General features: G+C 35.3%; 2 protein-coding genes across 2 annotated transcripts in view; one reads left to right on the forward strand and one right to left on the reverse strand.

Annotated features, from left to right (window-relative positions):
• The first annotated feature begins 7,369 nt into the window (after positions 1-7,369).
• Positions 7,370-12,211, forward strand: lrpap1 (low density lipoprotein receptor-related protein associated protein 1). Its single transcript, XM_073842814.1, has 8 exons — positions 7,370-7,639; positions 7,788-7,932; positions 8,116-8,246; positions 8,366-8,486; positions 9,621-9,776; positions 9,873-9,955; positions 10,101-10,277; positions 11,098-12,211. The coding sequence occupies exons 1-8, from the start codon at positions 7,478-7,480 to the stop codon at positions 11,164-11,166; spliced, it is 1,044 nt and encodes a 347-aa protein (XP_073698915.1). The 5' UTR covers positions 7,370-7,477; the 3' UTR covers positions 11,167-12,211.
• A 63-nt stretch (positions 12,212-12,274) lies between these two features.
• The window catches only part of dok7b (docking protein 7b), a 34,361-nt gene continuing 23,516 nt past the window's right edge, over positions 12,275-23,119 (reverse strand). The window contains exons 7-11 of the mRNA XM_073842584.1: positions 22,016-22,860; positions 18,616-18,673; positions 18,127-18,207; positions 17,867-18,013; positions 12,275-16,574 (exon numbers count right to left, since the gene is read on the reverse strand). Coding sequence (XP_073698685.1) covers positions 16,435-16,574; positions 17,867-18,013; positions 18,127-18,207; positions 18,616-18,673; positions 22,016-22,860 — 1,271 coding nt within the window. The 3' untranslated portion in view covers positions 12,275-16,434. The remainder of the gene's footprint in view (positions 16,575-17,866; positions 18,014-18,126; positions 18,208-18,615; positions 18,674-22,015; positions 22,861-23,119) is intronic.

Raw genomic sequence — 23,119 nt, forward strand, 5'->3', positions numbered from 1 at the left:
ATTCTGAGATATAAAGTCGCAATTGCGAGTTATAATGTCAGAATTGCGAGTTATAAAGTCAGAATTCTGAGATATAAAGTCAGAATTGCGAGATATAAAGTCAGAATTCTGAGATATAAAGTCGCAATTGCGAGTTATAATGTCAGAATTGCGAGTTATAAAGTCAGAATTCTGAGATATAAAGTCGCAATTGCGAGTTATAAAGTCAGAATTCTGAGATATAAAGTCGCAATTGCGAGTTATAATGTCAGAATTGTGAGTTATAAGTCAGAATTGCGAGATATAAAGTCGCAATTGCGAGAAAAAAAGTCAGAATTCTGAGATATAAACTCGCAATTGCGAGTTATAAAGTCAGAATTCTGAGATATAAAGTCGCAATTGCGAGTTATAAAGTCAGAATTCTGAGATATAAAGTCGCAATTGCGAGTTATAAAGTCAGAATTCTGAGATATAAAGTTGCAATTGCGAGTTATAAAATCAGAATTGCGAGATATAAAGTCGCAATTGCGAGTTATAAAGTCAGAATTGCGAGATATAAAGTCAGAATTCTGAGTTATAAAGTCAGAATTGCGAGTTATAAAGTCAGAATTCTGAGATATAAAGTCGCAATTGCGAGTTATAAAGTCAGAATTGCGAGATATAAAGTCAGAATTCTGAGTTATAAAGTCAGAATTGCGAGTTATAATGTCAGAATTGTGAGTTATAAGTCAGAATTGCGAGTTATAAAGTCAGAATTGCGAGTTATAAAGTCAGAATTCTGAGATATAAAGTCGCAATTGCGAGTTATAAAGTCAGAATTCTGAGATATAAAGTCGCAATTGCGAGTTATAATGTCAGAATTGTGAGTTATAAGTCAGAATTGCGAGTTATAAAGTCAGAATTCTGAGATATAAAGTCGCAATTGCGAGTTATAAAGTCAGAATTCTGAGATATAAAGTCGCAATTGCGAGTTATAAAGTCAGAATTCTGAGATATAAAGTCGCAATTGCGAGTTATAATGTCAGAATTGTGAGTTATAAGTCAGAATTGCGAGTTATAAAGTCAGAATTCTGAGATATAAAGTCGCAATTGTGAGTTATAATGTCAGAATTGTGAGTTATAAGTCAGAATTGCGAGATATAAAGTCGCAATTGCGAGAAAAAAAGTCAGAATTCTGAGATATAAACTCGCAATTGCGAGTTATAAAGTCAGAATTCTGAGATATAAAGTCGCAATTGCGAGTTATAAAGTCAGAATTCTGAGATATAAAGTCGCAATTGCGAGTTATAATGTCAGAATTGTGAGTTATAAGTTAGAATTGCGAGATATAAAGTCGTAATTGCGAGAAAAAAAGTCAGAATTCTGAGATATAAACTCGCAATTGCGAGTTATAAAGTCAGAATTCTGAGATATAAAGTCGCAATTGCGAGTTATAATGTCAGAATTGTGAGTTATAAGTCAGAATTGCGAGTTATAAAGTCAGAATTCTGAGATATAAAGTCGCAATTGTGAGTTATAATGTCAGAATTGTGAGTTATAAGTCAGAATTGCGAGATATAAAGTCGCAATTGCGAGAAAAAAAGTCAGAATTCTGAGATATAAACTCGCAATTGCGAGTTATAAAGTCAGAATTCTGAGATATAAAGTCGCAATTGCGAGTTATAAAGTCAGAATTCTGAGATATAAAGTCGCAATTGCGAGTTATAATGTCAGAATTGTGAGTTATAAGTTAGAATTGCGAGATATAAAGTCGTAATTGCGAGAAAAAAAGTCAGAATTCTGAGATATAAACTCGCAATTGCGAGTTATAAAGTCAGAATTCTGAGATATAAAGTCGCAATTGCGAGTTATAATGTCAGAATTGTGAGTTATAAGTCAGAATTGCGAGATATAAAGTCGCAATTGCGAGAAAAAAAGTCAGAATTCTGAGATATAAAGTCGCAATTGCGAGTTATAATGTCAGAATTGTGAGTTATAAGTCAGAATTGCGAGTTATAAAGTCGCAATTGCGAGTTATAAAGTCAGAATTCTGAGATATAAAGTCGCAATTGCGAGTTATAAAGTCAGAATTCTGAGATATAAAGTCGCAATTGCGAGTTATAAAGTCAGAATTCTGAGATATAAAGTCGCAATTGCGAGTTATAAAGTCAGAATTCTGAGATATAAAGTCGCAATTGCGAGTTATAAAGTCAGAATTCTGAGATATAAAGTCGCAATTGCGAGTTATAAAGTCAGAATTCTGAGATATAAAGTCGCAATTGCGAGTTATAAAGTCAGAATTCTGAGATATAAAGTCGCAATTGCGAGTTATAAAGTCAGAATTCTGAGATATAAAGTCGCAATTGCGAGAAAAAAAGTCAGAATTCTGAGATATAAAGTCGCAATTGCAATTGTTTCACTTCATTTGCGACACTTTCTTTCTGGCAAAGCTCCATACGAAACCACGAGACGTGATTCTTGCAGAACACGGGAGATCCTTTTTATCGTAAACAGAGCTTTGTATGCCATTTTCCTGACGACAAGGTATGGTCATATTTTCTCTTTGGCATGATGATCCTTTACGATTTGCTTATGTTTTAATAGAAGACTTTGGGCGAGTATAAATGAATGTTCGGTAACTAGCGCGTTTTATTGTATCATACTAGCTCATGTTGTTTAATCCTGGATGTCAAGTGTTGGTTTTATGGAAATAATAAGTATTTTACTCAAATTTACGGTGGCCGAGAAGTGCAAAACACAACAACAAATCGCAACACAAAAAACAAATCTGAAAACCAAATAACAAATCCAGAATCAAAATTACAAATTAGAAAACGCAATATCAAATCTAAAAACAAAACGGCAAACCATAAAACACAATAACAACTCCGGAAACAAAATAGCAAGTCGGAAATCACAACGACAAACAAAAAAACAAAACGACAAGTCAGAAAACACAACAACAAGTCAGAAAACACAACGACAAATCCGTCAAAACGGAAAAGGTAGGTATTTTGTGTGACCGGCGTAGTCGCTGCTGATTGGACGGAACTCCTGTCAATCAAGACATACTAGTACAGTTCTAGAAGAGATGTAGAGATGCAGCAGAAGAGACCGCTGCGATCAACTTTTAAACTAAAATTAAAACAGATTATTAATAGATTATTTCTCACGTAATTAGTAGATTTACGGGATGTTATGCATTCTTATCCTGCCGTTTTATCCATCGTTGTGTTAAGGCTTTTAAACGGGATTTTTTGCGGGTAGGGAGTTATTTAATAGATGTGGATTTATTGATTAACCTAAGTGAGAATGAAAATTTTAAAATTTTTCTTTTCAGAATCATGGTAGGCCAATTTTTCCAAAAATGTATACTGTGTATATTGTATTATAGCAGTAATCATTGTAAACACATTATTACTATCTTTATTATATTTTTATAGCCACTAAAGAACTATTGTGTGAAGGATCAGTGATGCCACAGGACTGAATTGTAATGGAGCATCACTTAACCATTTCTCCTGTTATTCTCCTTCTCTATCCTGCTTTCAGAACAAGAACCACCTGAAGTAAAACAGTGCCAGCTCCTAAGTTTGATTACATCACAATTTGTTAATGTAATCTATAGATTGCTCCTGCTGACTATATCCAGTTTTTTATGAAGACTTCAGATGACCAGCACCTGTGAAGAGATGACGCCAACACTTGAGGACTTCAGATGAAGCAGACTCTAAATAAACATACAAAACTGATACATTTTCCTTGCATTGTAATCATCATGATCACATCATGCTTTAATTTGTTCATTGTTTCTGATTACATGACGTTAATTAACTGCATGATTTGTATAGCTTAATTTCAGAAAATTTCTGCCATATTAACATAATTTAAAACCGATACACTTGTTAACAGAACTCTTATTTGTAATGTAGATACATTCATTTTCTGTAAAGCTGCTAGAAACAATGTGCATACTAAAAAGTGCCATACAAATAAATGTAAATTGAACAAAACTTGATCTTCATCTTTTCTCCTCTCTAGATCAGTAGGGAATTCAAACTGTAATGGAGACTGTTCAAGGACAACATTCTTTATAGTTTATTATAAATGTCTAAATTGATTGCTGTAAATGAGTGCATAACAAAAGTGAACATACATAAAAAATATGATAAAATGTATAAAAATGTTTTAAGTTGTTTTCAATTCAAATATACCACAAATATATATTTTAGATATTAATAATTGAGGGGTGCACAAGATTAAAAACATTAAACAAGATTCATTTTCACTAAATCTTAAAATATTTTTACTTGTAAGACAACAAACTCAACATTTACCATGAGATCAGTAAAACGACAACGAACATTAAGATGTGATTGCACTTGACTAACGTAAAAGTTGTAAGAACACACACGCACATATATATTTATATCATATTTATATAATTATATTTATATAGAGAGGCTGAAGTTACCTTAGTAACAGACCACAATGTCGTTTACATAGCAAACACGGACTTTTACCATGGTAACTTAAGCCTAAAATATGTTAACAAGGCAGGTGAGGATAGCTGACCACATTAATCCTCAAATATTAGCGGATTTTATCTTTTAAAAACAAAACTTATACAACTAGATGTGTATATTACGTATACGTGTATACATTATTTTATAAATAATGTCAATAAATTATTTTATTGTCACTAAATACCAAAAAATCGCAGTTCTGTCTCTCTAACTCAATGTATTCCGCTATGAACTTCCTTGAACTATTTGAGGCTTCGTGAATCACGTGACGATCAACTCGAGCGTTTTGTCTTGATTGACAGGAGTTCCGTCCAATCAGCAGCGACTACGCCGGTCACACAAAATACCTACCTTTTCCGTTTTGACGGATTTGTCGTTGTGTTTTCTGACTTGTCGTTTTGCTTTTTTGTTTGTCGTTGTGATTTCCGACTTGCTATTTTGTTTCCGGAGTTGTTATTGTGTTTTATGGTTTGCCGTTTTGTTTTTAGATTTGATATTGCGTTTTCTAATTTGTAATTTTGATTCTGGATTTGTTATTTGGTTTTCAGATTTGTTTTTTGTTTTGCGATTTGTTTTGTGTTTTGCACTTCTCGGCCACCGTATTTTCCAACATTCATAATAAATCAGCATATTAGAATGATTTCTGAAGGATCATGTGACACTGGATTAATGATGCTAAAAAAATCAGCTTTGATCACAGGAATAAATTAAATTTTAAAAGAAAAACATTATTTTACATCATAATAATATTTCACAATATTATTATTTTTGTATTTTAAATAATATTAACACAAAATAATTTATCAATTAATTTAATTTATCAATTAATTTATCAATTTAATTTAAGTTTGGGGTCTTTAAGATGTTTTATTGTTTAAAATAATTTATTCCTCACCAAGGCTGCAATAGTTTAATCATAAATACAGTTAATACAGTAATTATGTGAAATATTATTCTAATTTAAAATAGCTGTTTTCTATCTTAATATATTTAAAAATGTAATTTATTCCTGTGATGCAAAGCTGAATATTCATCTGCCATTACTCCAGTATTCAGTGTCACATGATCCTTCAGAAATATTCTAAAATGCTGATTTGGTACTTTGAGTACAAATTGAGGGTGGCTCAACTTACCCACTGGCATATCTTACCCCACCTTACCCCAGAAAATGTAATTATGCAGAAGTAAATCATTTCAAGGAGTGCAACATAGTACTCCATGGAAATGAACTTTGTTCTCCTTGTCCAGTTAAAGTTCAGTGATCAGGGAACAAATAAGTTGCACTTGTTATATTTACCCTTCACTTCACGAAGTCTAGTGTTTTAGAATTGGAAATTCCAGGGCCGGATATTTAAAGATTGGGGAGTTTCTGTGCACGACTGTAAAAAATCAATCCCAACAGCTTAATGTGTGTGTGTGTGTGTGTGTGTGTGTGTGTGTGTGTGTGTGTGTGTGTGTGTGTGTGTGTGTGTGGTTCAGGTATACCCTACGCTATGAGAACAAAAAGTCTCAACAAAGATGGCAATATGCAAAATCCTTGTTCTTGTAGGGACATTTAGTCCTGATGAGGAAACAAATGCATAAATCATACAGAAAGGTTTTTGAAAATCTAGAAATGCAGAAAGTTTCCTGTGAGGGGTAAGTTTAGAGACAGGGTTAGGGTAAGGGGATAGATAATACAACTTGTGCAGTATAAAAACCATTACACTTATGGAATGTGCCCATAAAACATGGAAACCTCTATGTGTGTGCGCAAGAGACCATTTGCAATATGTCACCACAGAACAGACTGTAAAACAGAGAGGAGTCAATCAATATGAATGTGTGTACAAAAGGTCCCCCAGAGAACTTGTGTTATAAAGGTGATTACACTTTGGAAAGATATTACAGACTTTATTGATTTCGTGTCAATTTGGTTAGATAATGAAAGTGTATTTCCTGTTGTGATGGGATAACAAGGATGATCCACTAGCTCTGCTACAAGGAAGCCTATGTTTTAGAAGTTTTGAAAAAAATCCAAAAGTTCTAAGCTCTCTCTCAGTAACACTTGATTTTTGCTGTTCCACAAATTGTGTTTCGTACATGAATCCAGTTATTTTTTCATCAAAGTAATTTGATTAACCAATAAATTATGTGGGGTTCCTTGTTATTGTAAGATAAAGATGTGTAATTTAATATCCTGTCGCCTATATTCGGTTTCATTTTTGAGCTGTATGTTTAATTCCTCAGTAGAGTTGGTGGCACAATTTGATACAAACACACAAACATCTAGTGTCCTGAGTCATTTTATAGTAGCCTTTATGAGGAATCTCAATTATTGGTCTCATTTTGTTTGCTTTATAAATCATTGTATTATTTCCAATATTGGAAAGCAGTTAGAACTAGTATTTCTAGCATTCTAATTGGGAAAACTGGCAAAGACAAATTGCGATATAGGTAGCAGGCTTGAGCAAGACAGATTGCAAAAGTGTTCACACCTCTGATAACCCTGTTAGAGCTGACAATAAAGGGTGAATTTTGCTTCCCAGGCATTGGATTTTATTTATTTTATTTGAAATCCAACAGATGGGCTAAGACTCAGAAATTAAAAATGAATATTAGACTTTTGGGATGTCTGTGTCTGTGATCTAACGAGATTTAAAATCTAATCCTGTGGGCAGTTTCAATAAGCAGACGGCTGCAAGTGGGCTTCCTTTATTCCCAGTGCGTGGATGGATCTCATTTGTTCGAAGCCCCTTTACGCGTTGTTACTAGGTAACGAGCAAGCAGCGCTGTGTGGGATTTGAAGTCTGTAACATCGAGTCACTCGCTCCAAATCGCGAATATATGAGAAATATAAAACTACAAAACCCATGATGCACTGCGCAAGTGGAAGTTCAGGCATGTGAACGCCATATGATTCTCGTAGCGCTTCCTGAATAGTGCTGTAGATGCTCTACAAAACATTGGACACTTTCATACCCTTTGTAACGAATTGGCTTCTTGTGTTTTAAATGAAAATGCAGTTTCTACTTTTGGTTTCTTTGTTTGTTGTCGGAGCAATGGCGGGGAAGTACTCAAAAGAAATGAATGAACAAAAGGCTTCTGATAAAAACAACAATCAGGTGGAATTCAGGATTGCCAAACTAAACCAGGTTTGGGAAAAGGCGATACGAGTAAGTAATGTGACACATCAAATATATACAATATATTGTAAATATAAATACATTTTCTTAGTGTCCTTCTTTTATGATTGTGTTCAAATCTCACTTTTAACATTATAATGTTCCTCAGTGTAACTGTACATTACCATATCTGCTTTAGATGCAGCTTGCACCGGTGCGGCTCTCAGAGCTGCACAGTGACTTGAAGATCCAGGAGAAAGATGAACTTCAGTGGAAAAAAGTGAAAGCAGAAGGGTTGGACGAGGATGGAGAAAGAGAAGCCAAGCTCAGACGCAATTTTAATAGTAGGATTTGTTTGGTAGACTACGTTTATATGGGATATGGCATTTAAAGTAGTCCTGAAAACAGTTTTCTGTCCTTTGTTTACATATCTCCTTTTGCTATTGGAAGTTGTGACGGGACATATTAAAGAGAAAAAATTGTTTTTATGATATAAATATAATAAATATCTTTCTCTGTTTGCACAGTTATTCTAGCAAAGTATGGAATGGATGGGAAAAAAGACACCCGGACATTGGACAGCAACAGACTGAAAGAACATGATGTTAAAGATGGAGATACATTTGATGACCCAAGGCTGGACAAGCTGTGGAACAAGGTAGCTGATGGGGCAAAATAACTACTATAGTATGAATGTGTAACTTATTTGCAGGTTTACAGACTTGTTCACTTATTACTAACTTTGGTTAAATGTTCTCTTTAACCTTTGATCCTCAGGCCAAGACTTCTGGAAAGTTCTCTGACGAGGAGCTCCAGACTTTGCAGAGAGAATTCCATCACCACAAAGACAGAATCAATGAGTACAACATTGTCATGGACACTGTCAGCCGAACCGAAGGTATTGTTAAATTGAAAGATATAAAAATGAATCTGGTCAACAAACTAAGTTTCTAAGTTTCAACAACACGTTTGCGATTTTATTTACAAATGTTCATGATTACCTACACTGCTGCTCAAAAGTTTGGGATCAGTAAGACTTAGTAATGTTTTTTAAAGAAGTCTCTTATGCTCATCAAGGCTGTATGTATTTGATCAAAAATGCATAATTGCATAAATTATAAATGATATTACAATATAAAATAATGGTTTTTATTTTATATACTTTAAAATATAATTTATTCCTGTGATGCAAAGCTGAGTTTTCATCAGCTGTTGCTCCAGTCTGAAGTGTCACATGATCCTTCAGAAATCATTCTAATATGTTGATTTATTATTAGAATTATCTGTTGGAAACAGTTGTGCTGCCAAACATTTTTTTTGAACATTTGATTCTTTTTTTTTTTTTTCAGGATTCTTTGTTGAATTGCAAGTTAAAAAGAACAGCATTTATTCAAAATATAAATAATTTCCAACAATGTAAATCTATGCTGTCACTTTTTATTAATTTAACACATCCTTGGTGAATAAAAGTATTAATTTCTTTAAAAATAAAAGAAAGAATAAAAATGTTCTGACCCCAAACCTTTTAACAGTAGTGTATACTGTTACAAAACCTTTCCATTTTAAACAAATGCTGTTCTTTTTGACCTTTTATTGATCAAAGAATCCTGAAAAAAAAAATCACATGTTCCAAAAACATATTAAGAAGCACAACTTTTTTCAACATTGCTAATAAATCAGCATATTAGAATGATTTCTAAAGTATCGTGACACTGAAGACTAGAGTAATGATGCTGAAAATGTAGCTTTGTATCACAGGAATAAATTACATTTTAAAATATATTCACATAGAAAACTGTTATTTTAAATTAAAATAATATTTCACAATATTACAGTTTTCTCTGTATTTTTGATCAAATAAATGCAGCCTTGATGAGCATAAGAAACGTCTTTAAAAACCATTAAAAATCATACTGATCCCAAACTTTTAACCTCCTGTGAAGATTCTCACAATCTTTGTCTTCAACTTTTAATTACTTCACCTTTTATTAAGCTGATGAATAACTGTCTCTTGCACTGTTCTTTCCATCAGAGATCCATAAGAACGTAATCGCTCCTCTAGAGGGTGACATGAAGGAACAGGTTCTCCATCAGAAACATGCAGATCTGAAACAGAGGATGAGGGACCTGAACCAGGGCTTTGAACGACTGCGCAAGATCACCCATGAGGGTTACAGTGCTGACAGTGGTGGGGACCTTTGCTAAGGTCGACTCCATGTTTCATAATTAAATTGCCTCATGGCTTTCTAATGATCTCTGTCTTTCATATTTTTGCATATGGTAGAATTTAAGGAGCCTCGAGTCATAGAGCTTTGGGAGATGGCAAAAAGATCCAACCTCAGTGAAGATGAACTTGACTCTCTTAAAGTAAGCTTTGCTTATGTCATAACATGAATACCATTTGGATTATTACTGTATAGCTGAGGTTACTGCTAAATATTACATTTCAGTTTCATTTTAATATGCATTACATTGGTATAAGAATTATTTGAAAACTTCTGCTCTCTTTTAGGAGGAACTTAGACACTTTGAAACAAAGGTGGAGAAGCACCAGCACTATCAGGAGCAGCTGGAACTGTCTCATCAGAAACTGAAGCATGTGGAGGCTCTGGGAGACAAAGATCACATAATAAGAAACAAAGAAAAATACAACAATCTTGCTGAGAAAGCACGAGAAATGGGATACAAGGTAGAGCTGCAAACAGGATTTTTTTCCAGGCGTACCATACACGTATAATTTCTTTACCATAGTCGTTAAAAGATTAGTTCACATTCAGGATGAACATTTTCTGATAATTCACTCACCCCCATGTCTTCTTAGATGTTCATATCGTTCTTTCTTCAGTCAAAAAGAAAGGTTTTTGAGGAAAACATTATTGGATTTCCCTTCTTATAGTGGACTTCAATGGGGATCAACAGGTTAAAGGTCCAAATTGCAGTTTCAATGCCGCTTTAAAGGGCTCTACATGATCCCAGTCAAGGAATAAAAGTCTTATTTAGCGAAACGATCTGTCATTTTTTTCTAAAAAAATAAAATGTGTATAATTTAACCACAAATGCTCGCCTTGCACTTAACCTCACACATGACGTAGGTGGAAGTACCGACCTAGCGTTTACAAAGCGAACATGCAAAGAAAATCAAACGCCCTTTACAAAAAAAAGGTAAGGTAAGGTTTTTTGGAAGTTGCTGGTCGTTTCTCTAGATAAAACCCTTAGTCCTCGGCTGGGATCATGTAGAGCCCTTTGTAGCTGCATTGAAACTGCAATTTGGACCTTTCAACCCGTTGACCACCATTGAAGTCCACTACATGGAGAAAAATCCTGGAATGCTTTTCTCAAAAATTTAATTTCTTTTTGACTGAAGAAAGAAAGACATGAACATCTTGGATGACAATGGGGTGAGTACATTATCTGTAAAGTTTTGTTCTGGAAGTGAACCACTTCTTTAAGAAAGGTATGTGTCATTGGAATTTGTAATAACGCTGCCACGCTTTTTTTTTTTTCTTTAGATGAAGAAACACTTGCAGGATTTGACGAATAAGATTTCCCAAAATGGATTGCAACACAATGAACTCTAAATACCATTTTTGTCAGCATGACAGCACTACTGTTAGCTATGATCATTCAGAGGTCACATATGCTGTTTTCTAAAATGTTATCAAACACGTTGGCACAGATGGGCCAGGCTTATAAAGGTAGGGCATATTGTACATGAATTTAACATTTGCACTGGGAAGCCAGACTGTATGATAAATTATTTTTAAATGGTACTGAGCAGTGTTGAGTTCTGCTTTTGTAATGATTTCCTGTTTTATGTGCAGTAAATGGCCACAAGCTGATTTAGCCAAAACGCTGATGTTATCCATGTAGTATAATTTTGTCTAGATTTGTTTGTGGCTCAATTATTTCTAACATTGAAATATGTGTAGAAAAGAATTAACATTCCTTCAAAACATGAGCGCACAGAATAACTTTACACATGGAAAAAAAAATCCAAGTTTTTGGTATAAACTCTCAAAGTTTCTGCATCAAAAATGTACGTTTTTTTTAATACCCGGGTCCTGAGCATCCTAAGATTTAAACCGAATAATACCCCTTCATGAACAAAAGTGCCACCCCTCACCAGGCTTGATTTAATAAAAAAAAAGTTCATAGATTGTGCGAAAAGATTGTGATTTTTTTCATTTGAAAAGGCTGGAGTGCAATGGAGAAAGCCCCCCCAAAAAATCCAAGTTCAGGTACTTAAATAACTGGATTTGGCAAGGCAGACCTTGAGTTCACTATGATACTGACTGAATCATTAAATAACCTTGTCCATCATAGTGATGGGCTTTGTATCCAGTGTTGTCCCAAGGTTCACTCGAATCACTGTTTATACAGTTCCATCTGTTAGACATTTGAGATTTGTCGTGGAAATTATAATATAAACTGTGCAGTAATTAATTTATGGCACTGTTATTACTAACTAGTTTGTGATTTTAAAATCCTCATAATCATAAAAATATGCTAATCCAGCATTGTAATGAATTCTGAATGTGATCTCTATAAATAATAGGATTGCTTTTGTAGTCCAGATTCTGCTCATTTCATGTTACACATTTCATAATAAAACAATCTACCCAAGTCTTGTGATTTCTATTTGGCAATGTCAGATGGTTGCATCAAGCATTTAAGGACGAGCAACGCTTGTCACTGATGTATATTTTTTATTACTACTGCTATAGTCAATATTTATAGAAATGTCAAAAAATATTTGAAAAAAAAAATGAAATATTTGAATGTGTAAATGTACAGAACAAAATTGGTCACCAATGAAAGTATATATTTACAGTCAACAGTTGTTTCATTTGGGATCTGCTTTCAGATTTATAACCTTTCTAATTCCATGTGAATTTTAAACATGGACAATAATACATTCGTACACAAAGTTGCATATAAAATACAATTCAGCAATACATTTAGCATATACTGTACAGCAGTGGTTCCCAATTTTTGAAGGCCCTCCTATACATTTCAGTTTATATCTTCGTTGTATGTGTTCTTTTCCCATTTTAAATTAGAATTTGATATTTTCATTATATTAACAATTTATTAAGTTTAACATGTTTAAAGGGATCTTTAACCCAAGAATGAAATTCTGTTAATTACTCACCCTCTTGTCATTCCAAACCTGCATGACCTTTGTTCATCTTCAGAATACAAATATAATAGATATGTTTGATGAAATCAGAGAGCTTTCTGACCCTGCATAGACAGCAACGGAACTACCACGTTCAAGGCCCAGAAAGGTAGTAAGGACATGGTTAAAATAGTCCATGTGACATCAGTGGTTCAACCATAATTTTATGACTTTGTTAGTCGACATTTGTTCACAAGAGTACCACAACATATACATGTGCATTGCTAGTAAACAAGGCACAGCGCATCCAAGTTCTACGTCAGAACACCAGCTTTTGTGTCAGCAGCACACATGCGTCGTGGTACACTTGTGACTAAGTGTTAAAGACTCGCACAGAAGAGAAGAAATTTTTGGATAAAGTCGTTATTTTTAGGGATGCACCGAATATTCGGCCACCGAAAATTTTCGGCCGAAAATGGCCCAAAAGAGCATTTTCGGTTTTCGTCCGAAAGACATTTATCACCGAAACAACACAGCCGAAACAGTATGTTGACGCAAACAGAAACCGCGGCCTGCACGTGCTTGTCTGAAGCAACACGTCTGTGGTGTGGACGTATTTCAGTATATCTGAGAAAGACCCACGGATAGCGATTTGCAAAATTTGTAATGCCGAAATTTCTAGAGGGGTGTGTCTGCAGTCCTGCGCGCAGTGATGAGAGCAGAGACAGACAGATGTAGCTTTCAGTGAGTGAAAAACAAATGACTTTACGTTGGTGTTACTGTACGTCACAATATTTTAAAGATATGTCTTTTCTTTATACTGTATTTTTATAAATAGTTATGTTTTAAACCATGGAGGTGAGCCAATGCATATCACACAAGCAATGTGAAAACTGCACAATATGTGAAAGTGAAAGTAAAAACTGACAGTGCTTTCAGCATCTGACCTGCATTCTCTCAGAGACAATGAGAGACGATTATACGTCATATGCTGATATTAATTTAGCCCCCTAATATTTTTCTTGTGCTCCGAACATGGTGACTGCAGTGTTATTAGGAGGTTATGAAAGTCATAATTATGATTTCAGGTGGTCTTAAATGTGGGGACTGAAAGACAAGAATTGCGATGAAACTTCAAAAGGCTATCCATTGAATAAATATGAGCGCTGCACATTTCAAAGTCATTTGCTGCACTGCTTTGTGTACCATTCTGACAGCGCCTCCTGCTGGAAGAGAAACGAGTAGAGTTGTAAATGTGAACTGATGGATCCACAAGATAATGTGTTATAAAAATTTAAACAAAGGCAGTAAAATATATGTATATGTTATTTAAGTAATATAATACTTGATTGATAATAATTGTTTAAATTAATATAACTGATTTATTCTTTGAAACTTTAACATTAATTTATGCAATTGCAATGCCTTGATTTTAGTAAGATTAGTACACAGTCATAGCCATAAATGACATGATTCCAATTCCATTTTCGATTCTGCTTAACGATTCGATTCTTTATCGATTCCCTTATCGATTCTCATTTGGAAGATTCTCATGCTTACGTTGTTGCTGCTGCTGCCGCTGCTGGGTTGAGAACTGTTAGTCCGGAGCGGATCGAAAACACAACATTCTTTTATTGTTATTGCATGCTGTGTGCGCAAATGTTTTAGCATGTTAGTGGTATTTCCTCCCTTTGAGGAAATATCTACGCTGCAAGTATTGCAAGTTGCCCTATTTTCGTCTTTTTTGGTGAAATACAACCAGACTTTTGAGCGTTTGTTCTGCTTAGGTGCCATGCTTACTATTGACTGAGCGTAAGCTACGCAACGTGCGTAAGTTACGCAATGCGCGTGATGACGTCATTCGTGCCCACTGGAATCGTTAAGGAAATCGTTTGCAAAATTCAAAGGAATTGAAACACTGGGAACCGGTTCTCAACAAGAACCGGTTTACGATTCCCATCCCTAGTACTAATAATTGGCATAATTCTTTCGGTGTTTCGGTTTTCGGCCTTAATTTCCTCTTTTTCGGTTTTGGCCAAGAATTTTCATTTCGGTGCATCCCTAGTTATTTTTGTTTTCTATGTATTCTCGTAACTTCATAAAATTAAGGTTGAGCCACTGATGTCACATGGACTACTGTAATGATGTCCTTACTACCTTTCTGGGCCTTGAACATGTCAAGTTGCATTGCTGTCAGACAGCGCTCAGATTTTTTTTCAGGTTTGGAATGATATGAGAGTGAGTAATGAAGGACAGAATTTTCGTTTTTGGGTGAATGATTCCTTTAAGCCCATAGTGGGCCCAGGACCCCAGGTTGAGAACCACTGATATACAGTGGAGTCTGAACGCCAGAGACTACTACCAAAAACGACTCTAATATGCATTCCTCTAACAAACATTTTTTTTTTTCAGCAAAACAATTTGAGTAAAAAGTTGAAAGATGAAAGAAACTGACAGATGTATATGAATTAAAACATTTCTTAAAGGGGTCATCAGATGCAAAATTCACTTTCGCATGTTGTTTAAACAAATGTGTGTTGGCAGTGTATGTACACAACCCACCTAGTGTTTTTTTTTAAAATCCCTATAAATCATAACCTTTTTCAAATCAAGCCATTCTCAAGCCATTCACAGACCAAGGCCGTTCCCACGATAGTTGTCTTCCATTGTTTCGACACTACAGCAGGGTAGACAAGAATGTGTCCTAAGCGACTGAGGTGTTCTGTTTTGAATGTAATAATAAACATAGCAGTCTTCATTTACTCCCGACATCTGAGCCACTGAAGATGCATAGGATTACTTTTGTTTTTGAAGGGAATGTGCCCCCGATTTATCTTAATGTGTCTGTTCATGCAAATCATTTGTGATCTAGCTTTACCTACAGAAGAAGTGATTATAATGTTTTTTTTTATGAATCTTTGCAAATCGCCTTTCCCATTAATGTGCTAGTAAGCAAGTTTCGCGGATAAAGTTTACAGTCTCTCAGACAACTGTTATCACCCCACAGAAAAGAGGGGTGGGGTGAGCAGAGCTCATTAGCATTTAAAGGAGCATGCAACGAAACAGGTTGCTCTAAGCAGAGCTATTTTTGATGAGGTAAATTGAGTGTTGTTTTACACTACCGTTGAGAAATTTTAACCAAAGCATGTTACAGACATTTCATTAAGACCCACAAGAATGATATCAACTTGTGGAAAATGTGCATTCGATGACTCCTTTAACATTTTGTATGTCTCTTTGTTGCTTTAAAAATGATAAACTTTTGGAGTTCATGCAGCTCAAATGACATTTGTGTAAAAACTGATGATGCATGTTTTGTACCTCAGTGGATGCAAGAAAATTTTTTTTTTTTAAATTCACAAATTTGCTAACAATTGACAAAAGTGACCTAATAATATTACACCATCTTAAAATGTTAAATTAAATCAGGGGTGCCCAAACTTGGTCATAGAGCTCCAACTTGCCTCAATACACCTGCTGGGAAATTTCTAGTACGCCTAGTAAGAGCTTGAATAGCTGGTTCAGGTGTGTCTCATTGGAGTTAGAGCTCAACTCTGCAGGACACCGGCCCTCCAGGACCGAGTTTGGGCACCCCTGTATTAAATATATTAACATTATATACATTTTCATCTAACATTTTCAAAATAAAAAAGCTGGTTTAAAAGGGAAAAAAAATCTATATTCCTAATGTGGTCTCTGACGTTCTTGACTCCACTTCATTATATATTCAGGTGAGTGTTCCTCTCCTCTTCTGTTCTAGTTCCTGTAGCCTTTCCTCTCGGCCTTGTGCATGCTGGGCTCCCACCCTCTGTGCTGTCTCAGTCGCAGTGATATCAATGTGGGCGTATTTTGTGCTGGAGCCAGCCGCTGTTCATAAACACAATTTAATTGTATTTCATTTAATTGTATTATACTTGCATACGTCAAAGGGATAGTTCACCCAAAAAATGAAAATTCTGTCATTAATTACTCACCCTCATGTCGTTCCAAAAGAATTTATCTTCAGAACACAAAAAAGATAAAATCTTTTTGATGAAATCAGAGAGCTTTCTGACCCTGCATAGACAGCAATGCAACTACAACGTTCAAGGCCGAGAAAGGTAGTAAGGACATTGGTAAAATAGTCCATGTGACATTAGTGGTTCAACCGTAATGTTATGAAGCTACGATAATACTTTTTTGTGTGCAAAGAAAATAAAAACAACTTCCATGTCAGTATTCGATGCATGTTCACAACAGTACCACAATGTCCTTACTACTTTTCTGGGCCTTGAATGTTTCAGTTTCATTGCTGCCTATTCAGGGTCAGAAAGGTCTTAGATTTGATCAAAAATATCTTTATTTGTGTTCCGAAGATGAACGAAGGTCTTACAGGTTTGGAACAACATGAGGGCGAGTAATTAATGACAAAATTTTCATTTTTGGTTGAACTTTCCTTTGAGACTTATATGTTTTTTGCAAAACATATATATTTAAAATTAAATTAACTGTTCAAAAATTTTCAGCAAGACTTCAGCAGCAAATTTGCTAATTAAAATGATTTCTGAAGGAAAAGAGTAGTGGCTGCTGAAAATTTCGCTTTGACATCACAGGAATAAATGACATATGGTATTTTATTAAAATAGAAAAGTTACTTCTATTTGCCATATTATTTCACAATATTACTGTTTTACTGCATTTTTTATCGAATAAATGCAGCCTTGGTGAGCATAAAATATATTTTCAGGTTGGCCATGATCAAATATGTGACCCTGGACCACAAAACCAGTCATAAGGGACAATTTCTAGTATCCTTTCTTGATGTATGGTTTGTTAGGGTAGGACATTATTTGCCTGAGATACAACTATTTGAAAATCTTGAATCTGAAGGTGCAACAAAATCTAAATTCTGAGAAAATCGCCTTTAAAGTTGTTTAAATTAAGTTCTTAGCAATGCATATTACTAATCAGAAATTAAGTTTTGATATATTTACAGTAGAACATTTACAAATATCTTCATGGAACATGATCTTTACTTAATATCTGAATGATTTTTGGCATAAAAGAAAAATCAATCATTTTGACCCATACAATGTGTTTTTGGCTAGTGCTACAACTTATGACTGGTTTGTGGTCCAGAGTCACATATGTGTAGTACATATGAGGGGAACACAGCATACCTCTGACAGTGTGGCTTGACTCGGGACGGTCCTGCAGATCCAATTCCATATAGTGCAGCTGTCGTTTAGATGTTGGACTGATGGGGATGTTCACATAGTTAACAGAATCACCTTGAAGTTTTTCAATAACTGTCAGCCCTGTCTCTCCTGCAAGACCACAACACAGACCCGATTCATGCACAGTTGCCAATGAAACCAAGCGAATAAAATGCAGTGATCAGATGGTGATATATTGTATAAGAAAGGGGCATTTCAATTACCATACTCTCCAGCTCTGTACTGTGTCCACCTGGATGCATCATTCATAAATGCCATCTGCTCATAATTGCCTTTTGGATCAGCTGAGAAGGACAAAAAAACCAAGAATGAATCACAAGGAAGCTATTTATTTAGAATCAAAACACAGGCTTCATTTACACTCCAAATCATTAAATTGTTAATCAGCAGAAAACAGTCTGACTTGGCATATTGCATACACAAACATAAGATATCCAATAACAACAAAGCATCGCAATTTCTCCTCATGGTTACTATGTTTAGCTGTAACATGTCGATGCTGAGACAAGAATCAATTTATTAGTCGATACAGACACGGAGGTCTAGTTAAAAGCTTTATGTGCTCAGAAATGAGCGTGGCATGATGCACTGTTGAAATGACATCCAAATATCGTTGCCTGACTTGAGGACAGTGTCTTCAGAGTCTTAACCATCATTATCAATTCAAAACCAGATAACTGTATGATGCTCACCGTCAGGCTTTTGCTCCTCAATACTGGCTCTCATCTCACACCTGCTCCTTTCCTCCACCTACAAGAAACACAAAAATAATTCAGAAATCCCAAAGCAGCAGCAGACTTGTTTAACGCTGTATTTATTTCTGGTTCTTCTGCTTCACCAAAATATTTCTAAATCATTAAACATTTGTGGAAATACAGTTGAAAAGTCAGTCAAAAGTTTACATACACCTTTCAGAATCTGCAAAATTGTCATTATTTTACCAAGGTAAAAGGGATCATAAAAAGGAAGCATGACGCATTAAGAGACAATTTTTAAAGATCAGGGTACATTTTACTTATTTTTATCTTCTGGGAAACATCTGGGTAAGTATCTTCTGTAGCTTCTGAAGTTACAGAAGATAGTACTAAATAGGTAGCACTTAATAAAAAATATATAATTAGGCAAAAATGAAAAATGTACACATCTTCATTCTGTTCAAAAGTTTTCAGCCCTGGCTCTTAATGCATAATTTTTCCTTCTGAAGCAGCAGTGAGCGTTTGAACTCTCTGTAATAGTTGCATATGAGTCCCTCAGTTGTTTTCAGTGTGAAAAGATTGATCTCAAAATCATACAATCTCCTGTGGACTATATGCAAACGTCTTTTTAAGAACGTCTCAAATAACATGCACTTTGTATGATCCCTCTTATTTTGGTAAAATAATTAACATTTTACAGATTCTGCAATGTGTATGTAAACTTTTGATTTTAACTGTATATGAAAAATTTATATCAGTCCATATTTTTACCGCTTCAGCTGTTGCTATACTTGTTTAAATCAAATTTTACAACTAACATTGACTGACTACACCAACATCCAGAACAAACCTGAAGACGTGCTTCTGGCCACAATAAGCAACTGAAATTTCGCCACTATTGTACAAACACATATTGAATGCTGTAAGCCACAGCATTGAGAGTGGAAAGGTTTTCAGTGTGAAATATTGATTGCCCTGAATAGGATTTTTTGTCTGCTGTTTGGTCAAAGCAGGCTGTTTTAATAGCTTTTTATTGCATTCTCAGATCAACCAGGAGCGTGTGGCGAGATGACAAACGCATTTAAATTCATACTGCAAACTGGTTGTGCCTCCCCACTGATGCATCAACATGATGGCTGAGCATGATCCAGAGACACAGACGGCTGGAACAGCCTTTGGATTTGTGCTGGAACGCTGGATTCCGTGATTAGAGGAGTGCATAACGAAAAACTGATGCTCAGTCAACACTGCCCTGATCTGTTGCAGAAGTCTGATTTTGTTGGTAAAGTTTTAGTCCAAATCTAGAGAACAGTTTGTCCGCATACTTTGACAAAAGATGCATTTAGACTCAGAAATAGCTGCTTGGGAGTAATCAGCTTTACTGATTTGCATTGTTTGCTGTGTAATTTCTTTACATCCGAAAAGAAAATTTTGCATATGGAGGCTAACAGGTTATTTATAAAGAGTATTAGGAGTACTTAAGTAAAGAGGTATGAACTGTAGTATGATGCAGGGAAAACCTTGCTTTTATTATGCCACAGTTGACCGTTTCCGCTCCTTCCGGTCATGTGTATGTGGGGTAAAGCAGCGCCGTTTTATCATACTAGATACATGTTGATAGTTCTGGTATAGTGCTACTCTGCGCGTTCGTCACCTGTCTAATATAACGCATAACAAAATAAAGTGCTTTGGTGTTTCCATTTAAAAAAAAATCCATGTTTGAGGGTATATAATGTCATCTGTAGGCCACACAATGACAAGCGACAGGAAACTAGTTAAAACTGCTTATTTCTCTGGATTTAAACATTTTTGGAAACATTAGGGATAATATACACTCGTCAAAGTTTTTTAAAGATTTTAAATGTTTTTTAAAGAAGTGTCTTCTGCTTACCAAGCCTGCATTTATTTGATCTAAAGCACAGCAAAAACAGTAAAATTTTGAAATATTTTTACTATTTAGAGTAACTGTTTTCTATTTGAATATATTTTAAAATGTAATTTATTCCTGTGATTTCAAAGCTGAATTTTTAGCATCATTACTCCAGTCACATGACTAATGAAATCATTGTAATGTTATGATTTGCTGCTCAAAAAACATTTATTATTAATATGTTGAAAACAGCTGAGTAGAATTTTATCAGGTTTGTTTGATTTATAGAAAGTTCAGAAGAACAGCATTTATTTGTAATACAAATTGTAGCATTATAAATATTTTATTATCATCATTTTGATCAATTTAAAGCATCCTTGTTAAATAAAATAATAAATTATATAAATCCCCAAAAAATTATACTCACTCCAAGCTATTGAATGGTATAGTGTATAGCAAAAGCTTTTAATTTCAGATAAATGCTGATGTTTTGATCTTTCTATTCATCAAAGAAATTACTCAACTGTTTTAAATATTGATAATAATTATAATAATAAATGTTTCTTGAAATCAGCATATTAGAATTATTTCTGAATGATCATGTGACACTGAAGACTGGAGTAATGATGCTGAAATTTTAGCGTTGATCACAGGAAAAAATTACATGTGTTGTACTGTTTTTGCTGTACTTTGGATCAAATAAATGCAGGCTTGGTGAGCAGAAGAGACTTGTTTAAAAAAACATTAACATTATCTTACTGTTCAAAAACTGTTGACTGGTAGCGTAAGTACACAAGCCAAGAAAATATATAACACTTCTAATGCTTAATGGGTATTTTAATTAAAAAACCTTACATATTGTGAATTTAAACTACAAAAATATCAAAAACATGGTAACATACACTATTGTTAACAAGTTTTGCCAACTTTTAGTTGGCAAGGATGCATTAAAATTGATACAAAAATTAGATTTATAAATGTTACAAAAGATTTTAATTAAATGCTGTTCTTTTGAACTTTCTATTAAACAAAGAACCCTAAAAACAAGTAATAACTGCTGAAAATTCAGCTTGAGATAGAAAACAATCATTTTAAATTACAAAAATATTTCAGTGTTACGGTTTAATTATATTTACGATTAAATAAATGCAGCACTGCTGGGAATATCTTTCAAAAACACTGACAAAACCTGTCTGTTGTCATACTACACTGGTTTAAATTTGATTCACTAAAAAGCTTAAAAAAACATTAGGGCCATTCATCCTGGGATCTGCCTACAGGTTGCACTGTTTTTTCTGATTCACTAAAAAGAAACTCATGTGTTGTTCTTTTTGAAATCGGACTACACTGGTCTGTTTTGTGCAGTTAATTCTATAGTGGTCTTGCAACACCTCTGAATAAGTAATACAGAAAACTCTGAAAAGAAACTTTTGGTATGGTGTTCCATCCAAATCAGCTGAAAAATGCGGAACAGCTCACAGAAAGACACAAAGAGCAGAAAATCGACAAGAAAACAAATCTTGTTACCTTTCCTCCCCCACAGTCAGGACAGATGGCGGGTTGTAATTGCGGTGTGGTGGAACCTTCAGGGGGCGCTGCTCCTTCACCACACCAGTTCAATCTCTGCAGGACAGTTTGTTTGGGTGTGATGGCATCTGCAGGGACGCCCTCTGGTCCCAGAGCTCCACTTTCAGGCCTCTGTCCCAGGGTTGCGGAAGTCAAAAACTGTTCCTGACTGGAGGACTGGTGTTGTAGGACCCTGCGGGGGATGTCGTAATGCTGCAAAGGTGGATTGGTTACCTGGTACATGGCTGCCTGCATTTGAGCAGCTTCCCGGAGTGGACACACACACGGTTTGTGCTCAGGAATTAGTGGAATTGTCCGTACTGGAGTGTTGATAAGGGAGTTAGAGTTTGAATTGGGGTTCTGGGGGAGGCTTGTTAAGGATCCAAACTCATCAGTCTCTCCTTGAGCAATATCCATACTACCAGTGTAGGAAGAGAAGCTTCCAGAATACGAAGAGTGGCTTCCGGTGGCAATACCGCTGTCTGTTGAGCTCTGGCGCCCCGCCTCTTGAAGGCCTCTAGGGTGAGGAGGCTTGGATGGAGGACGGAGGCCTCCCATCATTACGCCATACAGACGCTCATCACTGGATGTGCTGACAGAACAGGCTGTACTCTTAGATCCCACAACCCCTAATAAGGATGATGATGATGACGATGATGGTTCGACAGGGGTGGGATGTCTGACTGGCTCAGGCCATATTGCAAGGCGGCTGCCCAGGCTGTTATCAGAATGGCTGGCCTCAGAGGAGGAGCTGGAGATGCTCCGATCATCTCCTGCCAAGGAGGCGCCATAACTGAAGGTGGACGCTGACCATTAATGACAAAGAGAGGATTGGATTAACAAATTATTGCCTGGGAACTGGCCACCTCTTAGCATTGTCCATGAATTTCAATAAGGCAGTGAGATAAAAACCAATTACGATTGGAGTTATTTAATAATGTTTGGTAACTTTTGGGTGGAATACAGTCTTTGCACCACATTTTATAATGTTTGTAAAGTCTTTTAAAGGGATAGTTCAGCCAAAATTTAAAATTACCCCATGATTTACTATGATTTTACCCTCAA

Source organism: Garra rufa, chromosome 6, assembly GCF_049309525.1.
Source record: "Garra rufa chromosome 6, GarRuf1.0, whole genome shotgun sequence".
Taxonomy (NCBI): Eukaryota; Metazoa; Chordata; class Actinopteri; order Cypriniformes; family Cyprinidae; genus Garra; species Garra rufa.

Excerpts from the sequence above, each read along its gene's own strand:
- lrpap1 (XM_073842814.1), top strand. The coding sequence starts at position 7,478 with ATGAAAATGCAGTTTCTACTTTTGGTTTCTTTGTTTGTTGTCGGAGCA. Across the intron at positions 7,640-7,787 it reads TTTGGGAAAAGGCGATACGA|ATGCAGCTTGCACCGGTGCG; the intron begins GTAAGTAATGTG and ends TATCTGCTTTAG. Across the intron at positions 8,487-9,620 it reads CACTGTCAGCCGAACCGAAG|AGATCCATAAGAACGTAATC; the intron begins GTATTGTTAAAT and ends TCTTTCCATCAG.